We start from the raw sequence: 23,330 nt of genomic DNA on the forward strand, positions 1-23,330 counted from the left end.
CATTTAAAGCATAATGAAACTATTCCCTTTTCATTTTAATCGAATAAGATAGTAAAGATTTTTGAATTAGCTAGAAACTGATGAGATGTTTTCACAAATCAGATTTTTAATCTCTATAATGCATAATTCACTCAATATCTCAATTTTGATATTGCGAGATATTTTTGCTATCGGTTTCGCAATTTTGACACAATAGCAAGAGGGTTCTATAAGCATTATTATCAACGTAGAATCTGAATATCATATCAGAAAATGTCGCAAATCTGACATTTACCTGACCAAATAGCAAAAATAATTGAATACTTTTCGCAAAAACTTTAAAAATCGATAAAAATATGAAATGTAGATATTAAAGAGACTTTTTATATAATATTCATAAAGATTTTCCAAAAATATGATACCGCAAAATTAAAAAAGTGACGTCTTGAGTGGAGTCAAAGGTCGAAATTGCTAGCTAAATGTTTTTTAGCGAAATTGCGTATTGTACGTTTTTTCGCAAAACGAAACCCTTATTATGATCATAAAAGCAATTTGTTTTCCTGCAATAATTTTTTGATAGAGGATAAAACTGATGTAAATTAATGCTTGAACAAATGATGCACTATAGCCAAATTTTCACCTGATAATTCAAGATACAATTAAATATGACAGTCTGAAAGTAAGGTTTATTTGCATGAAAGCTTGATCTTTACAATTGCCAGTTCAATGTATCCATACCTGAATCTATCTGGTACTTGAGACTTCAATTGATTTCTCCAATTTCTAATCTGGCAATCGTCGACTCAAGATAATGTAATTTATTTGTGATTAGTAATGTTGATGATAAATTCACTTTACTATGCTCTAAACAACCTATCGTATTTCATTCTGAAATAGAAATATCTAATAAGATTGTGTGATCAAATTTAGAATGCTAAAAGGTACGTAGCGCCGTTGCCGAATATCAAATTTATTATTATAATTATTTTATTAAATTTCATTAAAAATCTAATAGCTATTACATGCTGTTGAATTACATCAATTTATTTAACCCCTAAATACATAAAACTTAAATGAGATAACAGCTCGAAAACTTTGATTCTTTTGATCTTCGAAATTATTGAAATATGAATTTTCTAAAACTCGATGGAAATAATTTTGAAGTGAAAAAGAATTATTTTTTATCCTCAAAAGTGCCGCAGCAACAATTTTTTACAAATCATATCAAGTTCAGAGCAAACAAAAAATGAAACTTGGCATGATTTGTTCATATATGAAAAAATCTGCACAAATCCTGAAAATTGATTCTCATATTGTTTGTTGGAATTTGATGCAGGAATTAATTATTAAATATTTGTTTTGAAGCCTGTTTTGTACACCATGGAGCACTTGAAAAGTTGTTATTTTGTCTTTACGCAAATATGCTATTCAATTCTCGAAAATTGAAAATCAATGAAAATTATTTCCGCAAATAAACAGGAAAATATATTTAATTCAGTCATAGATGTGATAAGGTTCATTATCTAAGCACTATAAAATACGATTTTTCTAATTGTTATTGATTTTTTCAAAATCAGAGAACTTTTTAGCCCTATCAATTTTGAAAGAAACCAGCCGACCAAATTATATTTTATAGATTTGGCTTATTTACAGATTGATATATTCATTTCGGTAATATGGCTGTTTTTTCCGATCGGGTATTCAATACTTTACGTTGATAATTTTTGCGATTATAAAAAAATTCTCCCAAAAATTTTTCTCATTTAATATGTCAGTTTGTTGTCTAGATTGTGAGTGCGGAATGCACGGCATTCTTCCAGAATTTAACTTTTCAATGACGGAGGAATGGATCGAAGAAGAGAAAAAAAGAAAAACTGCTTTTTCAAATTTAGGAGATAATATTTTTAAAAGTGCAGATAAATTTAAGCAAAATGCTAGAATGGGCATACCATGTGCATTAAGGAGAGATGCATGGTTAATGGCCTCAAATGGTAAGCAATTAATTGAAGAAGCTGGAGATGTTTATGGTAACTCATTAGCTTTCGCTAAACGCCAACTAAAAGATCATATCACATGCGAGCATTCGCTCGAAGAGCTTTTCGGTGTTTCTCCTTATATCATTAAGTTTTTACCAGAAAAAATGAAGCCATTGGTTAAAGATTTTCTTACTGCTCTTTGGGCAACCAACAAAGGTATCGAGTACTCACCATTACTGCCTGCAACAGCCGTAATTTTACTTTTATTTATGGAGCCTCCAGCTGCTTATGCTTCTTTGCAGGCAATGATAAACCGATCGCAAGAAGACTGTTGGTATTTCACAATGGACAGAAAGAATTACCATAAGAATGTCATTGCAATTGAAAAATCAATCATCAAAAAAGCTCCTGACGTCGCAAAAAAGGCAAATGAACTCGGAGTTAATATCGCATTCCTTACATTAGGTTTAATTCCAGCCTTCTTTTTGCCATTCAGCCCTCTTCCAGTTGCTTTAACATTTTTCGATAGTTTCATTGTCGAAGGCAGGAAAGTCCTCATCAGATTCATTACTACAATCTTCAAGCATAATTCTGTTGCGCTTCTTAAGTGTAAAACTTCAAAAGAATTTGCAACAATTTTATTGACAGATATGGATGGTTTTACGAATCCAAACCATCTCCGTAACTTCCTTGGAGAATGTTTCAAGATCTACATGTCACGTAGAAAGCATCCATTCGATCTTCACAAAATTCCTTCATCTGATGTGAAGAAGATTGCCGAAATGAACTCGAACGCAATGATGATGGCACATGTTCTCAGAGATCATATGCCAGAAGACTACAATCCGCTTGATTTTCCAAGAAAAGACAATTTAACAGTTATTACCGAATTAACAAGCACAATTACTCCTGAAGAGATCAGAAAATACCAAACTGATGTTCAGAAGAAGTTGGTCGACATACAAGAAGTTCATGGCGGCAAATTATTAGATAATAATAATTATTACAAGCTTAAAGAGTTTATTCCATTGATTTACTTGAGGAAGAGTCCCGCCTTGATTTATTCCTTGTCTAAAGATGGAACAATGCTTTCCACACTCATTGAAAAAACAAGAAGAAAAGGAGCTCACATTTTGATGATAAAAACAGAGAAATCAATCATTGGAGCTTTCCTTTCTGACCAGATCGAGAATACTTCAGGAAGATTCTATGGAAATGCTTCGACATTCGTCTTCCATATTGGCGACACAATGAATTGCTACAAACACTCACATCCGCCAAACAAAAACTACATTTCTGTTGATGACGACACAATGATTTTGGGTGGACCAAATCCAGCAATCATTGTAAGCGATGGTTTCGAGAATGTTCGATCTTGTGAGTGTGATACGTTTGGATCGCCACAACTCACGATCGATGCATCAGAAAAAATCCTTGATATTGAACTTTACATATTTGAACAGTAACTTTCTATATTTGTAATGAAGTTGTATAATAAATTGTATATGTTTTATCTATATTATAAAGCCTGTTTATCCTAATTTCCATCAATTTTTATTAAGACAATTAACGTTTCCAAATTGGGAGATGTTCAAATTATCTGACAAGTTCGAACTTTCTATGACGAATTCATTTTTGGGAAAAATTGGAGTTTATTTTTGACATGTCAAAAAAAATGGCTTTATAAATCTTCGAAAATAACATTTGATTTAAAAGCACTCTACAGAAAATCAAAGTTGCGTCGTTTTCAATGTAACGTTTCCAAATTGGGAGGGTTCAAATTGGGTTTTGAGTGAGAATTGGAGGTTTTTTACATTAAAATATTTTTGCCAATGTGTCAAAAATAAAGTAGCCGATAATAAAAATGACATAAAGGGATTTGATTGTTTTCGTGTGCATTTGAAAATTTATCATAAGATCGGTATCTGAACCCGGCAACAATTTTTGAACCCGAAAAATTTGGAAACGTTAATGTTTAGGTTAAATTGATGATATTGATAACGAAATTTCTTATTATATCTGGGGTAAAAATTTAATTCTTCAAATACTTAAGGATAATGCTATTATATACCTCAAACAAAGAATAATATATAATTTCTTCAGATGAAAATGTGAGTAGATGTCTGTAATTTGTCTCCACTTATTAGATAGCTGTAAGTAGTTACTCTTATATAATTAAGAGTAGCATTTAGGCTTTATAAAAATATAAATGAAAAGTATTGAGGGAATCTTTTAGAAATTGTATATTGATCATGATTTGCAAAAGATATGAATTAGGAAAATTGAAATGAAATTGGAAAATAAGAAAAGAAATATAAAAATTAAGAAATGATCGTACGTTGGACCGATTTATAATATATAATTATAGCAAAACTTGCGTGGGAATACAAAGGAAAAATGAAAACAAAGATATGGCAGGTAGGAAAAAAATTAATAAATTTTTGTTGGTCAACATTGGTTAATTTCATGTTAAATGGAAATTTTTGATTTTGGTATTTGTGATAATAATAGACTAGATGATTTCCAACGTGATTTGCAACTGACGTTTCTAAAAAATAATGAATTAAAGGAATTTAATGTGAGTGAATATCTACTATGCCTATAAACAAGCTTGTAAGCCCAATCAACTGATTGAATATCGATATTTTGGTATTCTGGAGAATATTCAAACTGGAATCAATCGATTTTATGAATATAATCTAATTTATTCGACATAAATATCATATATCTCTAATGAGACATCACATAGACAAAAACTGCTTGTATTTTTTATCTTTTATTCACGTTTTACATAAAATTGAGAAGTGTTAAGGCGGTTAAGTATCTTTTCTTAACTTTATTCATTGATCGTAATATTAACATATATGATATCATAATTAATATTTTTGTAAAATTAATCTGGCAACGATAAAAGATTTTATCTTGATGTAAAAAGCAATAAAATTTTTCCTCGAGCCAATTATTATATTTCTTAATGTATTTGATTGATAAATTAAACTAAAATTCTCAAATAGAAGGACATTCCTACAATTGAAAAAAACGATACACAAATAAAATTATGCCCTGACCAAATATTCCAAAACATGATTTAATAATAAATTTAATGAACAAAATAAAATTGCCGCACTAAACAAATTTTCAATACTGCTTTTAAAAAACCATTTAATTCATGTAATATCCAAAATAGATAATGACAAAAGAGACATTTAAGAAAAGACAATTTTGGCTGATTAAAATTTTGAATATTTTATAGGACGGTTTGTGATCTCATTTTATTCCACAATGTGTGAGACTTGCTGCCCATACAAGATCTGCAAGGATCCAGAACTTCTCAAGGCTAAGCTTAACGAGCACGTTCGTTATGTCAACGCCATCCAGGCTATCCTCTACTTCAAGAAGCCAATCCAATTCGGAGTTATCTTTGTTCTTGTTAACTTACTCTTCTTCTTCATTGGCTACTTCCACCTTAGCTTCTTCCCAACAGTTGCTTTATTAGCCTTACTTTACAACTTAGGAAAGCTTCTCTTCTCTTTCATTGGTGATAAGATTGTTGACTTCCTCTTCCCAGCTGAAGTTCCAATGGGCGAGGCTACAGAATCAAACCACATCCGTTCTGCTGATGAAGTTGCTGCTTGCATCTCCTGCTGCGTTCGAAAGTGCGATGGCTGCCCATGCCACTGCAATGGCGGCATCCCAATCAAGAAGATTGCTATCATGGCCGGCCTCTTTGTTTTATTCCTCTTAGCAGGCACATTCTGGCTCAACTTCGTTATTGTCAACCTTGCTCTCATTCTCCCAGGTGTTCTCCTTCTCCCACAGGTCAACCCATACGTCCTCAAGGCTAAGGATGCTATCTGCCCATGCAAGGCTAAGGCTGAGTGAGTAAGCCCTTTAGAATCCCTATTAATTCCTGCTTTTATTTGAATTAAATTAAATTATTTTTATTAATTTCCTCCATTTTTACAAGTCTTTTTCTTTATAATCATTTAGTTTTCAGAAAATATAAAAATTCATTTTGGAGATCCAGTTAAATGAATAAAATCAAGTTTTTCATCTAATTACCAATGATCTTTAGTCTATGATTTTAGAGTTGCCATTCAATTCGGTGATTAATATAAAACAACTCCAAATGACATATGAATATAATCGAATCTACTACATCAGAATCATCATAAAAACGTAATGTTGACATTTTTAAAGGTATACGAAATTAAAAAAAATAATAATTTGAAATAATTCTATAAGCTTTATAAAAATAGATAGTAAATACGTTACTTTTTGATAGCAGAAGCTGTAGAAGTAGCGGTGCTTGTGGATTTTAATCCTCCGCCACCTAATCCACCTCCTAAACCAAAACCTGTCTTTTGAGGAGCCGAAGCTGCTGTTAAGGAGACACCAAACAAATCTGTCTTTTCTGATATCTTCTCATTTTGCTTCTTTTCTTCTTGAAGGAATAATTCGTATTTTCTTTTGATTTGTGTTGCAGTTGCTGATGAATTATCTTCATCCTCTGCTTCTTCTCGTTCTTTAATTGTGTTAGCGCTAATCTTTAGCTTATTCATTGACTGAGTTCTAACATTATCAACTTTATCTGACAATTCTGCAACGGATGTGCTTAATCTCTTAATGGCTTCCGTTTGCTGAGTAAGAAATTCGATGTATTCGTTCTCATCTGTTGCGTTCTGAGAAGTTTGGAAACGACTTTCATAAGAAGCAAGTGATTCTGAGAGTTCTATTGCTTTTCTTTCTATTCTACCAACATATCTAACAATAAAAGGTGTAGGAATTTGTCTTGCATGAGAAGACACAGAAACATCATTTCTATTTGTGTCAAAATCTTCTCTAATTTCTTCAACAATTGCTTTGCAATCATCAGCCTGATGTGCTAATCCCATCAAATCGCCAAGGAGTATATCTTCTGTCTCTTTCCTTATTTCTTTAATTGTATCTTCGATATTATTATTTTCAAGGTCAATATTCTCTTGTTTTGCAGCCGCAACACCTACTTTCTTTGTACTTACTCCGTTAATCTTATTTAATGCGTCGATAAACTTCATTAATGTCTCTCTATCTGATATATCTTCAATTCGTTGATTTTCCGATAATTTAACGACTTGAACTGCTGTATCTGCTTGTTTACCTAAAAGACCACCTCCTAATTTATTTCCACCAAGTAATGGTTTTGATTGAGTATTCATTTAAAAAAAAAACAAATTTTTGTCACTTTTTTGCTAAAATCTTCAAAAAAAAATGGATGAATATAAAGAAGCTGAAATTGATTTTTTATCAAAAAATGAAGTTAGTAGTAGTAAGAGCGGTGATCAAAATATCGATATATCGTATGATACTGCAATATTTCATTTTATGGAATCATTTAATCAACAAAATCTACAAGAATGTTTAGAAATAATACATATAATTCTTCAAGCTATGGCTAATATTCATGAAAATGATATAAGTTGCTTTATAACTTCAGGAGTTATGGTACAATTTTTTGATGTCCTCGAATGGGATATAGATGTTCATAATCAAACATATGAACTTATACTATGTGTTATACAAGTTATAGAAAAGCTCATTTCTTTTACTAATTTTCAGTTTGCCCATTCATTAATTTATCATGATATAATAACACATCTTGTTTCAATAATTGCAAAGCATGATTACAAGACAATCGTTCCGTGTCTCAAATGCTTACGTTCTCTCATTCAAGCAGACTGTTCTCATGCAGTTCCTGTCTTATTAAACGTTGCTCCAATAGAATTTTACAGTGAAATACTACAAAGCGATGCTGATACGATACCTGAACAATCTGTACAAGAAATAATTAATCTTTTATATGATATGTTAAATTCTGGATTTTTAACAGTTGATGTGCCTCAATTTCATGATATTTATACAAACGAAGAACAAGAAAATAATGAAGAACAACCTCCACAACCAAATCCTCAAGAAAACGTACAACAAGAAGAAAATCAAGAAATTCAAGAAGAAGATTTACCTGTTGAAGTGTTAGAACAACTTCCTCCTAAGCCGCAATTTGTTCCTAAGTCAGTGCACAAGCTAGATGTTATGGAAGAAGAGAAAAGAATTAAAGAAAAATTTAGTTCATCAGATGATGAAGTTAAAGATGATTCTAGTGCATCAGGAGATGGAGAAATAGATGAACCTGTTGATATATCCATTCAACCTATTCAATTACCTCCAAAACCTGCTGAAAATGAAGATATAATTAAATCTTTCTTTGAATTATTCGAAGAAATATTCTCTCTTAAAGAGGATAACTACAAATTAATTGCTCTTCAAGGATTCAAGAGTCTTTTCCACAGAGATCCAAGGTTTTGGTCAGATAAAATTTTTGATGTGATGTTGGAAGGGAAATTCTACAACGAACTTTCTTCCCCAAGCTATAGAGTTCGTAACGCATCCATTAAGCTCTTAATAACTATATTTAAACGTAGAAAAACAAATGGACCTTTATCTACCAAAATTGTGGTCGATAACCTACTTGTTCCTGAGGATAATCCTGAAGACCAAAGTGAAAACTGGCCAAAGAACTCGATTGCAAGCGATACAACGAAATTAATTAAAACAATGATTGAAAATGATCCAAAAAAGAGGAAGAATTTCATCAACGATGGATATTATGATATCCTGAATGAAGTATTAGGTAAATCCTCATTCGCACTTAAGAAATTGTTGCTAATTTCTTTAGTTGATGTTACAAATTCATACAGAGATGATAAAACATATATTATTCGAAAAGCTTTTGAAAGTGGAATGAAGCCTTACTTTATTGAAGCACTCCAATTGCCAGAACAGCGATATGCGGCTCTTTCAGCAGAATTACTCATGAGAATGATATATGCATACAACACTTATGCTGAAAATGTTGTTACTAAGAGTTTTACTGATGAAGATCGTACAATTATCATTGATTTGATTAATGACGACGAATTATCAGATGATTATGTTGAAATGCTTATTAAACTAAACAATCTGATAGGTGGAGATGGTGAATCATCAGATTCGGATAGTGGCACCGGAATGTTTAACTTTTAGCTTATTTTGTATTTATATTTTTTTGTTTTTATAAAATTATTTATGTTTATAGAAAGATAATTGACTCTTATCCTTATAGAATTGTTTAAACATATATTAATGGACAAACAACTCTGGGATAATTATTTTTTTCCTCATCTTCAGCCAACATGACAAAATATTATTGAGTTTATGCTCATATAATGATTTGACATCAATTGATTGATATCTCTTTAACCTTCAAATATTTGATTATTTATATCATTGACGACCACATGTTTAAGGAGTAATTTGAATTAAACTATGCATAAAAGACAAAAATGAATGATAAAATATTTTTAATGACTAATTTGAATAATTGATAGATTTAATTTAATGGATTATTGCTTTTTTACTATAATATCAACAAAAATCCTATAAAATAATACAGAATCTCTGATATTAAATTGAACTTTTTCAAGTTGATATGTGTAAAAACTAAATTTAAGTTCTATTTTTTCCAAAATTTTTTCAGTTTTGATATTTTGATTTCAAAATCATAGAAATTCTCTGTTGAATTATCGATTTTTAATTATTTTTGGAATTATGAAAAAGATGAGTAATCATTAATAGTCAAAAAGCAACTCTTGCCATTCAACAAAATTGAAAAATTGAAAAATATCGAATTCAAATTTCAAGAAAAACGATCAATATCTATAGACTAATATACAAAATGCATTTACCTGTTATTATAGACTAAAGCAATTCTGAATGCAATGATTTATGGAACAAATTAAACAAATTATTCCAGAAAAAAAAGATTCAATAAAATTAAAACAAACAAAACAATAAATTTTATATAATCAAAACATGTCAGGAGTTACATTCTTTGGAAGTGTTAATTTATTATTGAAATCATCTGAAAACAACTCATCTCCAGTGCACAACTGAATCTTTGGTCTTACCATCGATAACTTGTTGAAAGGAACGTTCGGAGCTCCAACCAAATCCTTCAAGAACTGGGAAATGCGCTCTGCATTCGCGTTCATCATAAAATTAGAAAAAGCTTGGAATTGTTGGTCGTCGATCATTTCTCTATTCAAATTTTCCAAATCAGATTTTTCGAATGGTCCTGTTCCTCCGAACAACAAATCTGATAACTCTTTTCCAGAGAAAGGAGATAAAGTTGAAATATCTATTGCTTTCTTGAGTCCAGTCTTAAATTCTTCAACAGCTGTCATGTAAAGCTCGCCACAAGTATAAGATTTGACTTTTTCTCGGTACATTTCCATATTTGAATCAGAAATATATAAATCATCAGCAAGGGTTCTTGCAGAATCATCAGGGTAAGTAAATGACTTGTTGAAAAACTCATCTTCTATCATTTTATTTGCAAATAATTCATCTACGTCTGAAAATAGTAATGTATGGCCATTAATAGCATCAAACAACGCTGAGTGTAATTTAAATGGTAATGTTGTTCCGAAAATGAGTGATTTTCCAACAATTACGCCTAATCCTATTATTGACTTTTTCTCATTTTCTTCTTCTGGTGGATATAAGTGCACCATGCTTGTGTCCCTATATACTTTAAGATTCAATACCGAGTTCTTGATTTTATTTTCGAAATATAATTTTCCATAATTGTACATGAATCTTTGGTAACTCATATGACATTTATCGAAATATATGTCGAAACTGAAGTGAGGAAGTGAATAGATTGAGACCAAAATATTGCCAATTCCTTCAAGAGAATTTGATCTTTGGTCAATTTTGAGTTTCAATCCAATATCTCTGCAGTGTTTACCATACATATATAAGGAAAAGACATCTGCACCATAATGGAGTGAGTTATTCAAGATTACAGATGAGATATATTTCAATTCGAAAGGAAACATAAACGGATATCGATAAACTATCCAAGGAACATATGAACAACGTGTAAGTGTACCAGACAAGTACTTCTTAAGCAAGAAATCAACTCTTTTTATGATAAATTCATCTTGGAATTCTTGTGAAGGATGTAAACGATAAAGCTCTTTCAAAATGGCGAATATAATTTCTAATTTATCACAAATAAACTGTTTTGAAAGAGATTGATCGGAAATTTTTCCTTTTATCGTTTGCGTTTCAAGAATTAGATCTTTTTCGATATCGTGGTAGTCTTCAGCACTATCTACTAAAGCATGCACTAAACTTTGCTTTGTAATATAAAAGTTTCGACCAATTGTAAAACAATACAGTTTGTAAAGAGGATTTTTGGCCAACATATGGACTGTTGATATATACAGAAGGTTATTTTTATATGTAGGGAATTCAAAATGCTCTGTATATGGGCTTTTCTTTAAATCAATTGGATCTTCTGAAATTCCATTGAAAGTGTTGTTAACTTCTGCCTCTATTTCATATAATGTTGAATAAATTGGAACAATGAACTGTTTAATCTGGTTTTCATGCTTCACACGTATAGTTAATTCCTTATTTAGAAATTGATCTAAATTGTCTGAAGGAAATGGATCATTTGGCTCCGGAAATGGAAGTATTCTGAGAAGTTCAATACAATATTTCCTTAAAAGTTCGGCTTCATCATTGAAATGAATATGATTATCATTTTGATGACTCAAAAATTCAAGAATCTCTTCGAAAACACCGGATTTATACATCAAATATGGTGATATATCTTTGATGTTCATCAATTTCTTGAAGCTTAATATTGATTTCGGATCAAATTTGAATTCAATTTCTTTTGTATATTTTTCTAAAGAAGGAAACTTTGCAAAGAATTCTTTGGGAAGATCAGTTGCATAATCAACTGCTAGAATATGATTTAATATTGAAAAATCCGAAAAAATTGCATTTGAATTTTTCAGAGTGAGTTTATCAATAAGTTTTCCTGATAACAGCTCTGATATAAGTCTGTTTTCCATGATAGGGATGTTCATTTCGTATTTGGTGTAAAGATCAAGAATTTCAGGTGTAATATTATAAAAATTATCGACAACATATTGAATATATTCCTTAATAATACTCTGTGAGTCATTGTCTACCTTAGAGGCACAAAGAGAGAAAAAATGTGAAGAAAATTGGATTATATTTTCAGCAAATAAAGAACTATACTTGTATCGTTGCAACAGACCGATAATATTGAGGCTCTTGAGCGAAATATTCGAATGTTTTGAAGATGAAAATGTTAAAATATTATTGAGTTGTTCGAAAACGAAATTTATGATGCTGTAACTTGTAGAGTTGTTTATTACCTTAAAAAGATCTTGAAAATCTTTTATGTATGCATTCTGATCATTTCTGCTTGAAATGTTTTGAAAAATCACAGTTGACATCCTGGAAACGCACTCATCCTGGCTATTAAATAAACTTATAATTGAATGAGAGATGGAAACAAATATGGAGTGAGGAAAATTTTTTGTAATTGTACAAAGTTGAGAAAGAATCTCCTTTTGAGTAATAAAATCTGTTAGTTCTAATTTACTAAAGAAATCTGGTATTGTTTCACATAAAATATTTCCACAAATTATAGCATTTTTTGAATCTTTTTCTTTTGTTGCTAATTTTAGGATCGAAATGAATAAATTGTAAATAGACCCTAAGGTTCTTGGATCGTCTGTTTTAAAAAGGTTGATTAATTTGTGCTTTTTTGTTATTAAATCAAAATTCCTTAAAGATTTATCTGGTTCTTGTTTAATATTTGATATTAGAAGCTCACAAATAGATTTTCTGCTTGCATCAGTCAGAGAATCATCATTCCAAATTGAATCTAATTCTTCAAGAGCTGCTATTTCTTCAGTGCTTTGGTCTTCCGAAACAGAAGATTGTGAACTGCTAGGTTCTTCTTGGCTAGATTTTACTGTACTTTGAGTTCCTCCCATTGTGACAAAATTAAAATCTGTCGCCAAATAAAAATGAAAAAAAGCCATCCAGTAATTAACAATTATGAAGGACAAGAAATATAAAAATTTAGTTTTGTTATTACCAAGGCTATATTAATATGAACGTTATATTCATATTTAAATCTAAAGACTAATTTTATGTGAGAAATAATAAGCAAAAAATATTTAATAAGTATCGCCAAGTGATTCAGAGTATCCTGTCTCTGTTTCACCAGTAGTTTCTGTAGTAGTTGTATCATCTTTAGATTCTGTACCTTCCTCTTCTTCTTCACCAGATTTCTTTCTAGCGGCTTCCTCTTCTGCTAATCTCTTCTTTTCTTCAGCGAGGCGAGCTTCTTCAGCTTCGCGAGCCTTTCTTTCCTCTTCAAGGCGTTTCATTTCAGCTTCACGTTGAGCCATGAAATCTGCCTTTTCTTGAGAAAGTTTCTTCTGTTCTTCACGGAATTCTTTCCATTGATCTTCAACATCACGATGATGAAGAAGCCAATGAGCTAAGAAATCGATTGGATCTGCTGGATCTTCAAGAGCTGTTTCCTTAAGGCCCTGAACAAGAACATCGCCGAGTTTATCGCGTAAATACTGATTATCAAAGGACATTATAGAATTTTTTGCACGTTAATTTTTGTAAACTAAAAGTGCCGATTTCCAGTACTAAAAACAAAACAGAATTTCAGGCAAAGAATAAGAGATTTTGAATATCACTGTGATACCAAATCAGGTTTAAAAAAAAAAAAAAAAAAAAAAAAAAAAAAGGTAGTGGGGCTTCCAGGCACTTCGTGCCTTCTAGCCCTGAAGATGTTTAGTATAAATGAAGTTTTTATTCGGAGGGCTTCCAGCCCTAAGAATTTTTCCCAAGACCCAAGAGGAGGACCGAACCCCAGCCGACCAGCCGTTGACTTTTTTGTCATGATTTCATCGTAAATGTTTTGTCATGATTTCATCGTAAATGTTTTGTCATGATTTCATCGTAAATGTTTTGTCAAGACTTCTTCGTAAATGTTTTGTCAAGACTTCTTCGTAAATGTTTTGTCAAGACTTCTTCGTAATGAGCGTAAATGACCCAAAAATAATGTTTATGTTAGAATGTTAGATCTAACACGTTTTCTAACATGTTTTCTAACATCGTAGAAAACTCATGATTTCTTCGTAAATGTTTTGTCATGAATTTCATCGTAAATGTTTTGTCATGAATTTCATCGTAAATGTTTTGTCAAGATTTCTTCGTAAATGTTTTGTCATGAATTTCATCGTAAATGTTTTGTCATGAATTTCATCGTAAATGTTTTGTCAAGACTTCTTCGTAAATGTTTTGTCAAGACTTCTTCTTCGTAAATGTTTTGTCAAGACTTCTTCGTAAATGTTTTGTCAAGACTTCTTCGTAATGAGCGTAAATGACCCAAAAATAATGTTTATGTTAGAATGTTAGATCTAACACGTTTTCTAACATGTTTTCTAACATCGTAGAAAACTCATGATTTCTTCGTAAATGTTTTGTCGAAACTTCTTCATCGTATATGTTTTGTCAAGACTTCTTCGTAATGAGCGTAAAGGACCCAAAAATATAATTTAGGGTAGAAGGTTAGATCTAACATTCTAACATAAACATTATTTTTTGGTGTAAATTTCATGATTTTCAAGAGTTTTCTACGATGTTAGAAAACATGTTAGAAAACATGTTAGATCTAACATTCTAACATAAAATATATTTTTGGTGTAAATTTCATGAAAATTCAAGAGGGTAGAAAACTCATGATTTCATCGTAAATGCTTTGTCGAAACTTCTTCATCGTAAATGTTTTTAACTTCACTTAAAATGCCACGTAAGCTACGTAAGAATATACGTAAGAGGAAGAGAGCATTGAAACATCCAATAGTAAGACTGACACCACAACAACAGTTGCAACAACAAATGCTGAATGACCCACTATGTTGCAACAAATGTCAAGCAATCCTATGCTTTTAAACCGAGTTGTTGGTGCACAGAGTGGAGGTTTAAGAGCGGCACTTTTAGCGAAAATGGCAGGCTATGGTGGAGCTGCAGACGGAACAGCATATAACCCTCAAAGTCAAATGAATTTGAGTTCACTCAAAAATCAAATAACAGATGTCAAAAAGTCAAACATAGACATACAGAAGCAAATAAGTGAAAACGAAAAAGAAACTAGAATATGACAGACACACAAAGAAACTAAATGAGTTAAACGTAGAGAAAAAGAAGAAAGAAGAACAACTGAAAGAACTAAGTACAGAGGAATATGCGAAAAAAGTGTCAGAAAAAGCAGCAGAAGTAGCAAAAATGGAACAAGATGTCATAAATTTGAAAAACCATACTACTCGATATAAAGTACTGAAAGATGAAGAGATAAAACAAAAAGCCCTGAAGACATATATGGATAGCGATGAGTATAAAAAGGAAGTTGAAGCAAATGTAAAGGCAGAAAAACTTTTACAGTTGCAAAACCAAACCGTACAGTATGAAAACTTAGCACAAGAAAGTAAAAATAACGACGCAGCCATGCAAAAGGCAATGAAAAGCGCAGAATATATAAAAGCTAACAATGACTGGTTAGATGCCCAAGCCAACGCTAAAGCAGCCCAACTCATAGGGTCAATAAGGACAAAAATACAAGCGGATGAAGACAGTTCAAATGAAGCTTTAACGAATGCTGACTTTAAGAACGCCTTCGAAGCTCTTCATAGTAAGGTGAAACAAGTGAACGACTTCTCATCTGGAAAGAAACTGAAGTCTGAAGGTTTCGACAAAGAGTTAAAAGAAGTAGCACAAAATATGACGAAAATAACAGATGCAGCAACGAGACAGGCAGTTCAAAGTGCCTATGACGCCGTTAGAGCAACTGTTGTGGAAAGTCAAGAAAAAGAGTTACAACAGACCAAAACAGACCTAGTAAATGCTTTCTTAAGAACGAAAAGTCAGGTAGGACATTACGCTGCAGATGGAACATATGTGCCAGCTGGTGGAACTTATATACCAGCTGGTGGAACTTATATACTAGCTAGTGGAACTTATATACCACCAAACCCTCCAAGAGAAGCACCTGCACCAGGACTACCTAAAACATTTACATCGTCACATGGACACAGACACAGGCATGCACCAAAACCAACACAACAACCAACAGTTCAAAATCCAGCACCACAACAACAACCAAAACCAACAGTTCAAAACCCTGCACAACAACCAACAGTTCAAAACCCTGCACAGCAACAACAACCAGCACAACAACCAACAGTTCAAAACCCTGCACAACAACAACCACAAACAGAGCAAGGACATAAAAGAAGTAGAGAACAAGGAAACCAAGAATTCTTAAAAATGCTTAAAGAAGAGTGTGGTTTCCCAGATACTGTTGACTTTAGTGACAGATATAAAGAAGCTATTGGAAAGTTCAAGGATGGAAATACTGACCCGAACCTATTTAGCTTTATGGCTCAGCACCAAAACGGATATAATCTCAAACCTGGAAAATACAAGCTCGCTAAGGGATATGATTTAATAGCATATCATCCAAATGACATGGATGAATTTACTCCGAGATATTTGATGTCAGAGCTAAATGACAATTCAACTTTCGTCATGAAACGCGTAAAAAATAGAGACGGAACGAAAGAACAAAAGCTTATGAATGCGGATGACGTAGATAGGGAAATTGTTAAAAACGGTCTCGGAATATATGAAATGCCAGCAGATGAGGTACAAGAAACTCCACAGGAAGAAATAGTTCAGATACAACCAGACATGGAAGAAATAGTTCAGCAACAACAGCTAGAAGAGCCTGAAGGAAACGAACAAGTCACTCCTTTGGAAACTAACTTCACAGAACTAGATGAAGATTTGGAACAGCCGAAAAATCTTGACCCTCAACAAGAGTATGCGGAGAATATGGAATATTTCCAAGAGTCTAAAAAAAATTCGGCTGACATAGTAGAAGAATATCGAAAAATGTTTGCCGACATACAAAAGACTCCAACACCAGATGAAAATATTCAGCATAGAATGGAAGTACTGAAAGAAAATGTACACAAATACAACAACCCTTTTACTTACGAGCATTTAACGTTCAATCTTCGATGAACTCGGTGAAAATAAAAGGTTAAATTTCAAGAAAACATATAGAAATGAAACATTGTTTAAAGTTCATTCAGAACCTAACCAAGATGGAAACAAACCTACTTTTGTTTCTGCAGACGATGGAACTACAATGAGATGGGTCATAAGCTAATCCAGATAGGTGGTTCATAAACTTACAACCACAATTCCAAGAAGTTGTAGACGCAATGGAAGTCAATGGTGAACCAGATATAGCTGGTATTTTCAGCGCGGCTTTAAAGCCATTGAAAGATATGAAACATGCAGATATTTTGGACCAGTATGAAATGAACATGGCTGATGGAAATATAACACCTGACGTTCTAGAACATTTATCTCAAAGAACTACACAGAACCATAGAGATGGTATATTTGGTGAAGAGTTTAGAAAGAAAGTTAGGGAGAGCGAAGGAAGAGAACCTATTGTACATGACCTTGCAAACGAAAGTTTACAAAATGTCATAAAAACTTACTTTGCAGACAATGAACCGAGAAGGGATGAATATTTAAGAAAACTCAAATGGACAGTACAAATGAAATGTTAGTATTGAAAAACATGTTCCTTGACAAAATAAACCAACTACAGAAATAAACGACGCAAGACTGAAAGATTGGGTAAAAGCTTTCCATTCACAAAAGATATTATTGGTAACATGGAAAGAAAACCAGAATGGCTACAAAAAACATATATTTGGAAACGAGCTTATTCCATATGGACAAGCTCTGTTTGAAGAGCTTGAACAGAAACTCAGGAAAGAGTCATGCAAACAATACGCAAAGACTCAAATACAGACTATGACAAACTCTTTCTAGGATATAGGTTACCTGAGATGGGCGACCAGAGCCAAAAGGCAAAAAGGACATGGGAAATTTGCAACATACTAGATGAACATAATGCAAAGATGCAACAACTTCAAGCAGAGGGCAATGAAGGAAAAAGAAGAGTTAAAAACTCAGTCAGGAAGAAAGTAAAGCTTGGTCCACGTGGGTTCTATTATGACATATAAATCCAACTATTCTATATTTTTACTCATATGAAATGTACGCCGCTCGAATATAACGCCAACAGTTTTGGATGCTATGAATGGAAATGTTTCCGAATGGTATAACGAATGCGACAATGCCATTAGAAGGTCAGAAATAGTTCCTGGAACTTACGAATATACAACTGCTGTTTCTTATGGAAACGTAGGTGAGTTTGGAGAAGGTTCTTCAACAACAGTAGATATTGCTTGCGACAGGTTTCATATAATTTCTATTGACAACTCTTTCTTATACGTGGAACAAGACATTGAAATAAAACCTTCTGCCAAGTTGTCTGACAAGAAAGGTTGCAATGGAATTTTCTATGTCGGATACCAATATGCTCCAGAAGTTTTCATGGGATATAAGATATATTCTAACTCTGACTTAGTTCAAACAGTAACATGGGCAAACTATGAATGGTTCGCTTTGAGAAACTCAGTACAACCACAAGCTAGAGAACAAACAGACCAGTATGCAACTATTGAGAAAATAAGAAGACTTGACCCTAACGTTCCAGGAGTTTATGTTGACCTTTCTGGACAAACTGCAGCAGCAGTAAACCAAAGTAAAACTGAAACTTAGAGTTCCTTTGTCATCTTTCCTCATCTTCAGGTTTTTAAGATACTTGCCAAACTGGGCAGGAAAAATTTCTATCGAACTTACTCCAAGCAAAAATAACTTAGTCATTGCACCAACACAAGACCCATTCACTCTTACAGACGTAAAGGGAGCAAATCAAACGTCATTCGCCGAATTTTGCAAAGACAAAGTTGACTTAGACTTTGGTTTCTCAAACCTCAACACTGAAGTAAACTACTACTTCAATGCTGCTGGAACTGCTTGGGACCCAGTTAAGTTCACATGCGAAAAGTTTGAATGCAAGAGAATAGAAAGCAGACTTGCAGTCTATATGTTGGACCCAGATATTTCAAATGCTTTAGCTGCCAAATATATTGCAGTTCCACTTATGTTCCCTATACACCAAATATCTGTCAAAGACTTTGCAGGTGAAGTTGGAAACCAAAGTGCTAACCCAGGTGCAAGAACAGATATTGCCTTAACAACTGCAATGAAACATGCAGATACTATGTTTGTACTGTTCAGACGAACTATAAATGACTATTCTTGTTTCTACAACCCTGGTATTAAATATCATATAAACATAGATGGCAAATACTATCCAAGAGAAGAATATTCTACAGTTGAGGATATGAGGTCATACAACTTGAACATTAGATGCTATGAACTTTAACAACAACTTCACAACAACCATTAACCCTGAAATGCAAAGTTCTATTATGCCATATGTGAAAGTATGGACTCATACAGGAGGTCAAAAAACTCATATACAAATGGAGACCGTTCAAACTTTTGGCTTGGCATTCCATTTGCTGACTCAGAAGACTTTATGGGTGGTATTTCAACTGTTGGTACTGTACAAATACAATATACTGGTGACAGAGACGGTCCAGATGAATTGAAAGCAAAGAAGTTTACAAAACCAATAGCACTTTTCACGGAAGAGCTCTTTGAAGATTCGTTCGATGAAACCTGCTGGGGCTCCTCAGATTGGCATAACGACAGCTTCCATCGAGCAGATATTTGCAGCAGGTCAGTAAGTTGTTCTTGAACTGACTTCTCTCCGTCAAATATTGACAGTACGCCAGTTTTGATATAATATTGTATTATAAACTTACCTTTAGAAATATCGGTCAGTTTTGTTGTTATATTTTTGTCTGCTTCAAGAACTTTCACCATTTCAGTTATACCAACTTCTTTGCTTTATGAAAATATTTTGGTTCAGCAAAGACTGCTATTCTATAACATTTTCCATTGTTTGTATAAAGAACTATTCTGTCAATGTATTTGTATTGTTTGTGTGTGTAAACTTTGTTCTGCTTCAATTCGAAGAGATACTCGAATACGTCCATCTTTTTATTCTAAGTAAAAATGTCATTTCCGAAAAATAGAAGCGTAAGTGTTTCAAAAGGTTTAATGGCGATGGCAGATGTGAAGTTAAATTCACCAACTCAAACAAACAGTCAAAGTGTTGTTGTCAATGTCAAAGAAAGAGATGTTGAAGTGGGGAAACCATACGAAGACGAAGTGGGTATAACAATAGTTCTGTAAAAGAACAACCAACATACCCTGAAGTTAGCAGAGACTTAAGTTCTGTTGCAGATATTCGAAACCGACTACCAACAACTTAAAGACAAACTTAAAACTCAGGAGAAGATTTGTCAAGCTTTGGGTATAATGTTAAACTTGGTCGAACACAACCCTGTAAAAGTGAACTCATATGTCATCGCACCTCATGAAGTTTTGAAAGAACTATTGAAACTTTTGACAGAGGCAGACGAATAAACATCAAAGAAATAGAACCCGACATTGCTTGCTGTGGTGTTTCATACAATGTCATTGACAAGATATACGTTATGAAAGGAGGTGAAACGTTGAACTTAAAATATAGTTTCCCAGACGTCATAAAAATATTTGACGACCACAACATTTCATTAAAATTTAGTTGCTAAGTAAAAATGTCAAAAACTTCTTGAAAGATGTTGAAGAAAAATAATATAGACTTTATTTCATGTAAAGGACTTTACACACTTTTGAACGATATGAAAGACCCTGTTTTGTTTGTTCGTGTAGACAAAGGAAAGTTCTATGTCTTTACAAAATATTTGAACTTCTTAGACAGAGAACTTCAAGAAACGCCATGTGAAAGTTTAGATGAAGTTCTTCTCCACTTTCAGAAAAACTTTTAAATATATGTAAATGGCAGAAGACATAGTGGTTTATACTATTACGACTAAAAACCCTGAGTCATATAATTCTATAACAACAAACTTACAAAGTCCTCAAGGACGATATTGTAAACTGACCTTAAACACGATGACGACTAAAGCCTGTTTTGCTCTTTTGACACCAGAAGACTTTGTTGTTGTGAATGGTAAAAAATACTTCTTTGAAGATACTTACTCAGATATACCACCAACAGGTTTTGTTGACTTATTTAATACTTTAAGGACGGATGTAACATGTGCTGCAACTAGAGCAGGTTTCATTATGTTTGGATGTCCGACTGAGTTTAGTATAAACGATATGAGCTATAATACAAAACTTATATCTGGTTTTTACTACCAACAGTTTCCTATAACAGGAAAAGGTGTCATACAAGGTTTGTCTGTTCCATTGACTTTAAGTACACCTATTTTATATATTGTTTCAAACTTAGGTTCAAAGTGCTATTCGAATATCGACAGAAACTACTATGACCAAAAGATACTCATGCGTATAAACAACACTTTCTCTGCTGGTTTGCCTATTGTTCATTCGAATGCAGAGTTTTCAGCTTTAGTGAACTCAAACACTTTAGCAAACATAAACTTAACCTTAGTCGACGCAAACTTTGTTCCTGTAAAACTTTTATGTCCTATGTATTTGTCAATGACGGCAGAAAGTTTCGAATTGGAAGATGCAACTGGTGAAAGTATTGTACTACAAGAACAACTTCAACAACAAATAGCTCAAGAACAACAAATGCAACAAATGGAACAAATGCAACAACAAAGTCAAGAATAAAAAAAATATTTTTTTTATTTTTATAAAAATGTACAGAATAGACGTTTCAGATTTTTATGACTTCCAAGCCTTCAGAAATATGTGTCCATTTAGAGACTATAACAAAGCAGTCGAGAATTTGAAACGTTTAGTCATTTATGTTGACTCTGCCCCAGAATGTTATGTCATGAAAGAATGGGATGTTGTCTTTAACAAACCAAGAGCAACAATAGTTTCAGAACAAGAATGTAGACAGAAACTTAAGAAAATAAAAGTCGTACAAGTTGGTATGAAGATGTTAGATGCTTGGGATATCTTATTGTCAAAACTTGAAGATTTTTCAGTTCGAGGTATAAAGTTCTATACACCTTCTCCAAACTTCTATTCTATCTTCACTGGATATAAATACGAACAAGTAGAATGGAAAGAAAATGTTATAGAAGCTTGGTTAGACCATGTCAAAGAAATTATATGCAATGGAAACGAAAGAGTCTATGAGTATATCTTATGTTGGTTTGCAAACATCTTACAACATCCAAGTGCTAAAAATGAAACTGCTCTCATTATAATTGGAAAACAAGGAACTGGTAAGAACACTTTCTTTACAGATATCTTATGCAAACTGTTAGAGGGCTATTCGAACCCTAATATGACAAACTTAGAAAACATCTGCGGTAAATTTAACTCTTCAATAGAGAATATGAAACTTATAGTATGTAACGAACTTCAAAGTATAGATACAACAAAAGTTTTGAACTCAGATGCTTTGAAGAGTCTTATAACAGACAAAGTTGGAGTTGTTGAAAGAAAGTATAAAGACCAAAGAGTTTGTGAAAATGTTGCAAACTTCATTATGGTTTCAAACAATGCTGTTCCGATGAAGTTAGAAAGTTCTGACAGAAGATATGTAGTTGTCAGAACGTCAGAAGCTCATATGCAAGATACAGAATATTTTGACGACTTAGCAGAAACTTTGACATCTGACTTTTACAACCACTTGTTCTCATATTTTATGACATTAGATATTTCTAAGTTCAATCCAAGACAAATTCCATATACCGAAGAAAGACAAACATTGTTAGAAGCAAACAAGAGTGTATATGAACTGTTTATAGATGAAACTGACTTTGAGTGTTTAGATGAAAGGTCATTGTACGATGAATATAAACAATATTGTCAAGAATATGGTTATATGACAGCGTCTAAACGAACATTCTTGGCAAATGTCAAAAGTCTTTTAGACATACAGAACGGCGTATATACAAAGAAAAATTTTTCTGAGTAAATTTTAAAAAAAATATTTTTTTTATCCGATAGAAAAGATGACGAAATTCATCTCAGTAAATAAGTACATGTCAGGACTTAAAGAAGAACTAGACCCATTCGCTTATTTGAATGTTTACTTCTACCATTTTGAAAAGTCTACATTTGACAAAGTTTGGAACATCGAACCAGTTAAGTTTGCTATTGTGACTAAAAATGGTGCGAAATTTGAAGACTTAGACATAGAAGGTTTGTTAACAGTCAAAGAAAGTTTTGACAGAAGGTTCTCAAACCTTAAAGAAGGCAAAGCATACAAACTTGTTATACCTTATGAACCAAAGAAGACAGACGACTATGAATATTATGAGTCTAGGATAGTTGAAGTTCAAGGTAAATTGGGTAAAAAGATTTTAGAGTCTAAGCCAGTGTTTGCTCCTAAAGAGGAAGAGAACATTGACATTGACCCAGAAATGTTCTAAAAATAAAATT

General features: G+C 32.6%; 9 protein-coding genes and 2 pseudogenes across 11 annotated transcripts, besides 1 other annotated feature; 8 read left to right on the top strand and 3 right to left on the bottom strand.

Annotated features, from left to right (window-relative positions):
• Positions 1-1,728: 1,728 nt before the first annotated feature.
• On the top strand, positions 1,729-4,899 carry TVAGG3_0550840 (activation of GTPase protein; the record flags this gene model as incomplete). Its single annotated transcript, XM_001323260.2, has 1 exon — positions 1,919-3,421. The coding sequence occupies one exon, from the start codon at positions 1,919-1,921 to the stop codon at positions 3,419-3,421; it is 1,503 nt and encodes a 500-aa protein (XP_001323295.2).
• A 330-nt stretch (positions 4,900-5,229) lies between these two features.
• TVAGG3_0550850 (uncharacterized protein) lies at positions 5,230-5,914 on the top strand (the record flags this gene model as incomplete). Its single annotated transcript, XM_001323259.2, has 1 exon — positions 5,238-5,837. The coding sequence occupies one exon, from the start codon at positions 5,238-5,240 to the stop codon at positions 5,835-5,837; it is 600 nt and encodes a 199-aa protein (XP_001323294.1).
• A 277-nt stretch (positions 5,915-6,191) lies between these two features.
• On the bottom strand, positions 6,192-7,159 carry TVAGG3_0550860 (uncharacterized protein; the record flags this gene model as incomplete). Its single annotated transcript, XM_001323258.1, has 1 exon — positions 6,227-7,153. The coding sequence occupies one exon, from the start codon at positions 7,151-7,153 to the stop codon at positions 6,227-6,229; it is 927 nt and encodes a 308-aa protein (XP_001323293.1).
• A 46-nt stretch (positions 7,160-7,205) lies between these two features.
• TVAGG3_0550870 (armadillo (ARM) repeat-containing protein family) lies at positions 7,206-9,017 on the top strand (the record flags this gene model as incomplete). Its single annotated transcript, XM_001323257.1, has 1 exon — positions 7,206-9,017. One exon carries the CDS (start codon positions 7,206-7,208, stop codon positions 9,015-9,017), a length of 1,812 nt encoding a protein of 603 aa, XP_001323292.1.
• Positions 9,018-9,729: 712 nt separating this feature from the next.
• On the bottom strand, positions 9,730-12,874 carry TVAGG3_0550880 (E3 ubiquitin-protein ligase trip12 family; the record flags this gene model as incomplete). Its single annotated transcript, XM_001323256.1, has 1 exon — positions 9,839-12,859. One exon carries the CDS (start codon positions 12,857-12,859, stop codon positions 9,839-9,841), a length of 3,021 nt encoding a protein of 1,006 aa, XP_001323291.1.
• Positions 12,875-13,024: 150 nt separating this feature from the next.
• Positions 13,025-13,490, bottom strand: TVAGG3_0550890 (DPY30-related family; the record flags this gene model as incomplete). The annotated part of the gene is made up of 1 exon (XM_001323255.1): positions 13,046-13,477. The coding sequence occupies one exon, from the start codon at positions 13,475-13,477 to the stop codon at positions 13,046-13,048; it is 432 nt and encodes a 143-aa protein (XP_001323290.1).
• Positions 13,491-13,602: 112 nt separating this feature from the next.
• Positions 13,603-23,330: part of a mobile genetic element that runs on past the window's edge.
• TVAGG3_0550910 lies at positions 15,669-17,995 on the top strand (annotated as a pseudogene). The gene has a single exon. A coding segment is annotated over exon 1 (2,327 nt).
• Positions 18,028-19,633, top strand: TVAGG3_0550920 (annotated as a pseudogene). The gene has a single exon. A coding segment is annotated over exon 1 (1,606 nt).
• On the top strand, positions 20,793-21,599 carry TVAGG3_0550930 (uncharacterized protein; the record flags this gene model as incomplete). The annotated part of the gene is made up of 1 exon (XM_051238171.1): positions 20,793-21,599. One exon carries the CDS (start codon positions 20,793-20,795, stop codon positions 21,597-21,599), a length of 807 nt encoding a protein of 268 aa, XP_051095995.1.
• On the top strand, positions 21,628-22,863 carry TVAGG3_0550940 (uncharacterized protein; the record flags this gene model as incomplete). Its single annotated transcript, XM_051238172.1, has 1 exon — positions 21,628-22,863. One exon carries the CDS (start codon positions 21,628-21,630, stop codon positions 22,861-22,863), a length of 1,236 nt encoding a protein of 411 aa, XP_051095996.1.
• Positions 22,901-23,320, top strand: TVAGG3_0550950 (uncharacterized protein; the record flags this gene model as incomplete). Its single annotated transcript, XM_051238173.1, has 1 exon — positions 22,901-23,320. One exon carries the CDS (start codon positions 22,901-22,903, stop codon positions 23,318-23,320), a length of 420 nt encoding a protein of 139 aa, XP_051095997.1.

Source organism: Trichomonas vaginalis, chromosome II (assembly GCF_026262505.1).
Source record: "Trichomonas vaginalis G3 chromosome II, whole genome shotgun sequence".
In the NCBI taxonomy this organism is placed as follows: Eukaryota; Parabasalia; order Trichomonadida; family Trichomonadidae; genus Trichomonas; species Trichomonas vaginalis.